We start from the raw sequence: 9,620 nt of genomic DNA, 5'->3' as shown, positions 1-9,620 counted from the left end.
CAAGCAGAGAAAACGGGACTAAACCAAGAAACTCGGATTTAAAGCGAACCTCAGACCAAAGGGGAAAGATGCACAGGGTCCAGAATACAAAAGTCCAAAAAGAAACAAGAGTCCATGAAACACACATTCAGCTTTACTTAGAGTCCAGAGTCTACTGTGGGGTTGGTGAGGGTAATAACAAGGATCTGGCAGGGGAGTGAGGGGAAGACTGAACTTAAATAGAGGAGGGAACAGGTGCAAGGCTGTTTCACTGTTTTTATCTCTGTCTTACCCCAGTTGGTCCTGATCACTGCTTTGTCCAGTTTGATGACGATGTCATCAACACCAGAGAGATTAAACACACAGTCGTATCTCCTCCAGTCTTCAGGTTTAATTGATGAAATGTTCAGATCAACTCTCATCTGGAAGGTTCCATCATGGTTGGGGAGGATCTCTCCATGGTCCACGTCCTCATGAAGCTTCTCTCCATCTTTCCTCCAGAACATTGTGGCTCTGTCAGGGTAGAAACCTGTAGCGTGGCAGCTGACTGGAGAGGACGGAGACTTCTGGAGGAGAGACACTGAGGGACGAACTGGAGGAGAGAGAGACTTGTATTTATCACTATTTACTGTCCAATAACAAGAAAACAAAAATAGGTCATTTGCACAGTGGCCCCTGATAAATCTAGCCTCTCTTGAAGTTATCCAGGTCCTGGCTGTTTGAAATAAAATCTGCAGTACATTAACAATCTCAGTCTTCTTTTCCTTTGGGCTGCTCCCTTTCAGGTGTCTCCACAGAGAATCATGTGCCTCCATCTAACTCTGTCCTCTGCATCCTCTTCTCTCACACCAACTAACTTCATGTCCTCCCTCACTACATCCATAAATCTGCTCTTTGATCTTCCTCTAGACCTCCTGCCTCGCAGCTCCAACCTCAGCATCCTTTTACCGATATATTCACAGTTTGTGCTCTGAACATGTCCAAACCACCTCAATCTGTCCTCTCTGACTTTATCTCCAAAACATCTAACATGAGCTGTCCCTCTGATGTCCTCATTCCTGATCCTGTCCATCCTCGTCACTCCCAAAGAGAACCTCAACATCTTAAGCTCTGCTACCTCCAGCTCTGCCTCCTGTCTTTTCTTCAGTGCCACTGTCTCTAAGCCGAACAACATCTCTGGTCTCACCACCGTCTTGAACATCTTTCCTTTCATTCTCGCTGATACTCTTTTATCACACAACACACCTGACACTTTTCTACACCCGTTCCAACCTGCCTGCACTCACCTCTTCACCTCTTTTCCACACTCTCCGTTGCTCTGAACCGTTGACCCTAAGTACTTAAAGTCCTGCACCTTCTTCAACTCTGCTCCCTGTAACCTCACCGTTCCACCTGGGTCCCTCTCATTGACACACATGTATTCTGTCTTGCTAAGCTTCATTCCTCTGTTTTCCAGAGCAGACCTCCACCTCTCTAGATTTTCCTCCACCTGGTCCCTGCTCTCACTACAAATCACAATGTCCTCTGCAAACATCATAGTCCATGGAGATTCCTGTCTAACCTCATCTGTCAGTCTGTCCATCACCAGAGCAAACAAGAAGGGGCTCAGAGCTGATCCTTGATGCAGACCCACCTCCACCTTGAACTCCTCTGTCACACCTACAGCACCTCACCACTGTCTTACAGCTCTCATACATGTCCTGCACCACTCTAACATACTTCTCTGCCGCTCCAGACGTCCTCATACAATACCACAGCTCCTCTCGCTGCACCCTGTCATACGCTTTCTCTAAATCTACGAAGACACAATGTAACTCCCTGTGACCTTCTCTGTACTTCTCTATCAGCATCATCAAAGCAAATACTGCATCTGTTGTTCTCTTTCTAGACATGAAACCATATTGCTGCTCACAAATGTTCACCTCTGTCCTTAGCCGGATTCCACTACTCTTCACACTCCTGGCACCTGTCAATACATTTCCATCCTTATCTTTAATCACACTAACCTGCTGCACATCCTTCCCATCTCTATCTCTTTGTCTCACCAACCTGTACAAATCCATCTCTCCCTCTTTAGTGTCCAACCTAACATACAAGTCCTGATATGCTGTTTGTTTGGCCTTTGCCACCTCTACCTTCACATTACGCTGCATCTCCCTGTGCTCCTGTCTACTCTCTTCAGTCCTCTCACTGTCCCACTTCTTCCTAGCTAAGTATTTTTATAAAATCGTGTTTAACATCAACCTCCAATAATTCCTCCAATGCTCCTACTCCATTTTGTACTGTTGGAAAATTGATGATGTTTTTGCCTTTTAAGATGAATGATGCCACAATTTTTTAATAAAAATGTATTCACTACCTTTTCTCTGCAGAGAACTATTCCCATACTCCAGATACATGTTTAACCACTGAATGCAGTCGCCGTTGAGGAACTTTATGTTGTAGTTTAATAAGGCGTTGCGTTGATCCCACATGGGTTTGAAGGTGACAGCCTGTTCTGTGTAAACCCATCTCTGGTTCTTCAGGTCCAATAATATGAAGGTTTCTCCATCATAACCGTACTGCTGATATCCACCAACTTCTCCAGTTTTATCGTCCCGTTCACAGCTGGATATCTCCTGGAAAAAATGAACACCTGAGACAGAGACGGCAGCCAGCTGTTATCAGATACAGAGATACAACGTAAGGTTAGATTACATGACATTAAAAATGATAAATGCTTATTGCTGCTTATTGCATTGTTTCTAGAAATAGGCTTTGCTGCAATGTTTGTGGCATAAACAGTGTGTGTGTGTGTGTGTGTGTGTGTGCACATAGACTGTGTGTCTGTTAGGTACGGGATGGCAATGTGGCTGCAGAATATAGCCACATTCACATTATATTCTAAGCACCACACTCACATTCTAAGCACCAAGGTGTAGAAAACTCCAGCAGATGTGATTTGTACTTTCCAGTGTGCATCAGGAAATATATACTTTGAAGTTACTTCAAATGAGGCTACATGTATTTAGATGGATATATAAGTATAAGGATTCTCATAGTGTATCATGGTGTATCATCTACAAATATTCTTATCAATAAATATTAGCAAGTTAAAAAGAATTAAAGTAGACATACCTCCAGTTTGGTTAAAGTGCTGTTGTATTTTCTCAGTAATTGCTTTTGAGAACTGATGGATGGCAATGCATCTATTTGTGTGCCAATCCACATTCTCAGGTTTGTCTTCATTCAGTTTTTTCACCCAGTCCTGTCTGGGTTCTGCCCTCTTGCTGATGCTATCACAGTGACCCACCTGAACTCCATCAAATGCTAAAAACGCTTCAAACTCTGGGAATGTTTGGAGTCCAGACGAAGCAGTGAGGAAATATGTCAGGGAGTGTTTCACTGTGGGATAAACCAACGTTTTCAGGTTAAAGAAAATAGTGAAAATAATATTTTAATACAGTTGTCAATTCTATGAGCACAACAGTTTTAATTCTTGTTTAATTGCTTCATAGGCCAAAGAAAAGCATTGTAGATTATTGCTGACTGCTGTATGAACTTTTTAACACCACGTATGAGAATATTTTGTGGATGGTTAATTTTATAAAGCTATCAACGGTAACAGAGCATTATCTTAGTCATTAGCTATCAGGCTACATGGTAAAGCCCCTGAGCCCCCAAACGCTGACTTCATCCCCCTGCACATTATCTGTTAGCATTTATACTGATCAGGGTCGCAGGAGGCCTGGAGGCAGTTGGTCCAGAGGTGGAGTAAACCCTGGACAGGTCTCCAGTCTATCTCAGGGCAGCACAGACACAGAGAAAGGCTGCAGCAGGATGTTATCACACCGTTTCATTTCTATTGTCACCATCACAGATATGGACCAGTAGGGAAACGCTCTGCACACTCGCAGGCTCAGTAGCTAAGTATCATGTTATATCATGTGGCACAATGTCATTTGGTTTAGGCACAAACAAAGCATGCTGGGAAAAATTAATGCAAAGAAAAAAACAGGACACTTAGGGTTAGGAAAGGATTGTGTGGTGGTTTAAAATACAGAAACAACATTAGCTAAAGTAACAACACTGAACAATGATATTAAACAGGATACAAACTGAAGCCTCATGTCAGAATCCTGTCTTATCACTTTTCAATATGCAAAAGTGACAATTCAATCCTCAATTCAGTTTGAATTATTTTATTAAAATCGTATCGAAACACTAAATCATTTGCATTGCAAAATGTCATGGCGTTTTGTTGTCTACTGAATTGATAATTTAACTTGTAATTGGTTATTCAGTATGAAGTTTGGTCATGAAATTTCAAAACGGATTATGCAACTGACAATTCAGTATTAAAAAATGCAATTCAATATTTATTTGAAACATTGTGTGACTGTGCAAAGACTCTGTATATCAGTTACACTCAGCTCGTCCGCCTTGTTCTCCAGAGACCTCACGTTTCCCGTAATCACAGATGGGAGATGCGGCCTGAATCTTCTCTCCTTCGCTCGCCTGTTTTCTGTTCCACCCTCCGCCTTTTAATAGCTCTGCGGCCTCTCGCTGTTTTTCTCCTTATTTCGTCGTTTAAAGTCCGAACGAAACTTAAACCCACGGTGCCGGTCTGCTGCAGCCCGATCAGCTGTTCCCGACTGTAACCACATGAGCAGCTCCAGCTCCGGTCACAGCTTGAAGCAGAAAAAGCAAAGAGAAAAACTCCAACCACACGATCAGAGAGGGGAAGCTTTACACAGCGAACCGGATACTTTACTGTACTAAAATACTACACTGAAATATGACTCAGCTGCGGCTCTGCCCGCGCAGAAAGACCTGCAGCTGATTTAGCTTTTATTCATTTTTTTAATCCAAATAATTTCATTTCATTTAATTTCATACAGATTTATTTGGAGTCTTTAGAATTAAATGAACATTCATCCTGCATATCATGGCATCTTTAGCCAGGTTACAGTCAGTGTTAATTGATTGTAAATTGATACTTGTCTTCTCAAATGTGACCAAAAAGGGAAGAAGCTGAAGCCGAAGCTTATTTCTAACACCACCCTTTGTAATCACCTACACATTTATACTTTAATCCTCTCAACATCCCCAATAGGACAAAGAGTAATGGTCAAATGAACGAACAGAAAATAAGAAGACATCATGTCAATGAACAATCTGTTCCCCAGTCATGTTGAACTACTTTCTTACTTGTTTAATGTGTTTTTTTAAGTAGCTTCTTAAGAGAATTTTGCATGTTTTTAATTCATCCTCAAATTTGTCCCATTAATTTACCCTCTGATTGAAACACATCTGCTTTTCAAATTTGTTCTGGCTCTAATTTTCTTGAACAAAAGGCTCCTTTAAGATTATAGCAACTCTCTCTCTTGAAATCTATTTTGTATGATCTTTGGTAGCATTTATTTTAAACTTGCTTTATATAATATCTGAACGATTTAAAATCCTGTAGATCATCAAACTTCATTATTGTGATCTAAGAAACAGATGGTTTGAGGGATCTCGATAAGAACATCTATTGATAATTCTTACAATTCATTTGAATTCAAGTGAATTGAGGATTGAATTGTCCCTTTGCAAACTAAAGTGTCCATTGCAAGATGCATTTTCAAATTGTATGACCAAACTGAAAATTAAATTGCTAATTGAAATATGATTTGCCATTTCAATTATGAGCCCCATACGCTTTGATGTCTTACACCTCATCATCTATTTCTTCTTTATAATTTATTACACTTACAACGCTGACATCTACATGTCCTAACTTCTGCAACTGGATTATCATCTGTCTCCTTTCTTCTGTCTACTTCCTGTAGGATACAATATGTCCTACTGTCTCTTTTTCTAAGTGACAGTAGGTGTTTTTTCCTTTGACAGTAACACACTACACTTTTTCTACTCAGCATTTAAAACGTCAGAATCCTACAACCCTGAGATCCTGAAGGGTAAGTGAAAACCAACAGATTAAACCTAAAACATTTACAATTAAACCCTAACAGTGTTTACATTATGTTTCACACAGATTAATTCAAATGCCTACAAATAAAAATAATAATTGAAGAAAGACAAACTATTGTCCCTCTCTTGTGACCTGTACAGTCCAGCAGCTGAAGTCCTGTTTAAATCTGCAAATGTAAAATAAATGCAGCGCTAAAACAAGAGTCAGAAATACAATATTTCCCTCTGAGATGTAGTGAAGTATAAGTTAAAGTTATAGAAAGTACCAGTACCTCAAAATGGAAAAACTCTTAGTTTATTGCCTACGTGTAGTGACTGTCGTTCACTTCCCAGCCTCCTCACAATTACAACAAAACTATGTAGAAATGTGTAAAATCGTAGCTTCTCTGCTAAATACATAACTGGGCCTGGTGCCCGTCTTCTTCCACTCCAACAGTGGCTCAGAACATGGAACATGAAAACGCCATAATTTACATTAATGCAGAAATGTTATAGGAAATAAGTGCAGTTTACTGTAAGAGGGGACACACACTCTAACCCCAACCTGATTTAAATCTTAGCCCCAAAACCAAGTATTAACCCTCAAACAGGCCTTTGAGGTTGGAAGGTCTGGAAAAAATGTCTGCACAGCGATAAACACACAAACCAAAACGCGTGAAGATGAGTCATCACCCGAAAACTGAGATTATTATCTCAAGATTAGGACATAAAAAAATAACAGCATTTTTTTAAATTACGTTTTATTGAAAGGTATAATATACAACATTTAAGGCACATTCCGAAAACAAGATAACGTACATGATCAAGCTGAGGGTGGAAAATAAAAAATAAAATCAGATAAATAAAAGAACAAACTAAAGGAGGAGCTATTTCAAATCAAAGTACAGTTTCGACTCATTCCTGCAGTGGTTCAGGCAGGACTTTAATTTGAGGCATCTGCATTTATGTAGGAAGAATTTCCCCAGTTATTATTACCAAAGTCCAGGTTTCTATCTGTAAGAACATTTCCAAACTAAGAATAGTATAATAATGCCTTTCATTTGTAATCAGCTGTGTGTGTGTCTCCAAAAGTAATTCACATATTTCTATATGAAACAGCATAATTGGCCGTTCTGGACACGAAGAGATGGAGATTAATATGTGACGTTCAGGAGCGGGACCACACCTTAAACTCCTCATCGATCCGTTATGATTCAGCAGATGCTACTTCTACATTTTATCTTTATTAGACTCCTAACTTATCAGATTAATTTGTATTAAACTTATCAGATCCCTGCTCGTGACAGACACGTTAAACAGCTGAGCTGACCTGGTTTTTGTTGCTCTTCAAACAGCAGAAACTACGGTCGTGGCCTGTTGTAGCCTGCTGATGTTCACCAGTTCCAACACCCAGTAAAGTGTTTAACCCACCGCAGAGGTTTAGAGCTCATCTTACCTGACTCCGTGACAGGAAGGAAGACGAGCAGAAAAACTATTAGCTTCATCTGGTTGGTGAAATGAGATGGCGCTTTTCTACCTTGCTGCTACCCGAAGCGCTTCACACGGCTTCTGGATGACATGCTGGGCAGCGGGCCAACACTCTCCGGGAGCAGCACTTCCTGTCCAGGTCTCGACCGACTCGCTCTGATGATGTGGTACGAAACAGATGCAGTTTCCATTTCTCATAGTAATAAAAGGTTGATGTGATGCGAATGTTTCACAGCTGAGCTGGAGGAAAGTTTTAGGTAATAATGGTGCTGATGCAGCCAAAAAGGCCCAAAGTGGAACAAAATATTAGAATAAATTAAATGACCGCTGCATCAGCACTGTTCCACGACATTTGATCAGGTTGAAATACAAAAGTAAAAGTACTCAAGTTCCTTCGAACATCACTACAGGTAATAAATTATCTTCTAGATTTTTTATTAGGGGGCCGGACTGTTAAAACGTCTGTGAAATGATGAAATGCACATGATCAGACTAATAGTTTGCTGATTCGGCGTTTTCTCTGCAGAAGGATCTTCCCATACAATTCAGCATGTCCTCCAACATTACACCTTTCACTTTCTGTGAACACAGTTTAAAAAGTATTAAAGAACATTAAAAGTGTTCGTGTGACAGACACAGTATTAATATATATTAAACAGGCTGAGACTGGATCCAGATTCAGTTACAAAGTGAAGAAAAAAAATGTCCGATTCATATTTTGATCCTTCAGAAAACTTGAACAAAAACCAAATGCAGGTCTAAATAAAGTAACAATAAATCATAAAAAAGGTGTCAAAAATGAACGTTTGCTCACCAAAACTGGTTTGATGACGTCACTTCGATTCCCATTTTACCTCTTCAAGTATTTTTTGTCCTGTTGCCTAAAATGATTAGGCTGTCATTTCTATTTAGTTTTGGAAGAAGGCATAGTTCTGTTAGTTGTGGTGATCGTGGTTTTAACTTTAGTTCATATAATTTAGTTTGGTTTATAACAAAGACAGATCAGAGAGGACAGAACCGTGCTGATAAATTGTAATTTAATGAGATTTGGGTCCCATTTGTTAATTCACTTTTAAAGTGACAGCACGTTTTACCAGAAACAGAAACCACCACATGTCTACTTGTGGTTATCGCAGTAACAAAGTCCAAACATCTTTAACGGACTAACAAATGTCGGCTGCCTAAGGTGCCATGCAGTGAATGGAGACAACGGTTGAGAAACTTTATTCAGCTGTTGGTTTTCTTCCATTTGGTGTTTCTACACTGACCTAAACGGACCCATACACACTTACAGTATTCAAACCAGGAATGTCAGAACATACACAAGATGAATGATAGAAAAATATATAATTTAAACAAAATGTTAACAGGTTCAGCTTAATTAACCACTGCAAAGGCAAAGTGTCAGCCTCACCCCAGCTGGTTCCAACCTGAACCAAGTTTTATGCTTTTATGAAGATTAATTGCTACAACACTTTGCGTGAGCTGGTGGCTTAGATACTGGAGCTAATTGTCCTGAATGAGCTGTGGATGGTGTTTGTCTGGTGCCAAAGATGGTAGAGTCAGGTGGGGATGAGTGAGTATGAGCAGCGACACTGAGGGTGAATGTTTAGCAGGCAGAAAAACCAAAAAAAAAGGCAGAACTGTGAGAACTAGCATAAAACAATCTCATAATTGTGGCATAATCATAGCAGAACCCCAATGTAAAAAGTAATGATCAGGACTCTGAAGACCTGCACAGTCCAGGAAGTGTCCCCTCTGGTAAACTTGATGTTAATGTCCACAGCATTGATTTGGTCTGTGAAAGCCTGAACTTCCTGGTTCTTCATCTTCACCCAGGTCTCATCTTCACATCGGAATCATTCTCGGGAAAGAGCTAAGTGCTTACTTCTCCTCTTCCTCCACGTACAGACTGACAACAGTCACTTCTGTGGTGTTCAGACACAAGTCCAGGGGGAAGCAGCTTAACTAAAGTCCAATTCTGCTCTTCTCCAGGAGCCTGTCAATACACAGAAATGAGCACGTTGAATAAACAATTATTCACCAGAGTTAATATTAGACAATATACGAGTGATTTTCTGTTTCTGCTAGTGATAAAAAAAAGTGTCTTAACTTATATTTATATTATATCACTTTTCAAACATGTTGCATTTTTTATTTTACCACATCATTTGAGAACTACAGTTACTTCTTAAATTAAATAACACTGATTTGAGTTT

The 9,620-nt window shown here is 39.9% G+C and overlaps 3 protein-coding genes across 4 annotated transcripts in view; all 3 read right to left on the bottom strand.

Moving 5' to 3' along the window:
- Window positions 1-9,620, bottom strand: part of LOC137100452 (major histocompatibility complex class I-related gene protein-like) — a 185,966-nt gene that overhangs the window by 1,059 nt on the left and 175,287 nt on the right. The window lies entirely within an intron of this gene.
- LOC137100895 (major histocompatibility complex class I-related gene protein-like) lies at window positions 123-7,480 on the bottom strand. The gene is made up of 4 exons (XM_067478562.1): window positions 7,370-7,480; window positions 3,097-3,363; window positions 2,339-2,614; window positions 123-571 (listed from the first exon to the last, which is right to left on the bottom strand). The coding sequence occupies exons 1-4, from the start codon at window positions 7,416-7,418 to the stop codon at window positions 138-140; spliced, it is 1,026 nt and encodes a 341-aa protein (XP_067334663.1). The 5' UTR covers window positions 7,419-7,480; the 3' UTR covers window positions 123-137.
- LOC137101015 (major histocompatibility complex class I-related gene protein-like) overlaps window positions 8,418-9,620 on the bottom strand; it is a 207,927-nt gene continuing 206,724 nt past the window's right edge. Inside the window, exon 6 of the mRNA XM_067478818.1 lies at window positions 8,418-9,400. Within this exon, the coding sequence (XP_067334919.1) occupies window positions 9,366-9,400 (35 nt within the window). The 3' untranslated portion in view covers window positions 8,418-9,365. The remainder of the gene's footprint in view (window positions 9,401-9,620) is intronic.

Source organism: Channa argus, chromosome 1 (assembly GCF_033026475.1).
Source record: "Channa argus isolate prfri chromosome 1, Channa argus male v1.0, whole genome shotgun sequence".
Lineage (NCBI taxonomy): Eukaryota > Metazoa > Chordata > Actinopteri > Anabantiformes > Channidae > Channa > Channa argus.
The sequence above is the reverse complement of the archived record's forward strand: the minus strand, read 5'-3'. Positions and strand labels throughout refer to the sequence as shown.

Coding starts and splice junctions, on each gene's coding strand:
- LOC137100895 (XM_067478562.1), bottom strand. CDS start 7,418: ATGAAGCTAATAGTTTTTCTGCTCGTCTTCCTTCCTGTCACGGAGTCA. Junction 2,615..3,096: donor GCACTTTAACCAAACTGGAG/GTATGTCTACTT, acceptor TCTCTGTCTCAG/GTGTTCATTTTTTCCAGGAG. Junction 572..2,338: donor TAGTTCTCTGCAGAGAAAAG/GTAGTGAATACA, acceptor TCTCTCCTCCAG/TTCGTCCCTCAGTGTCTCTC.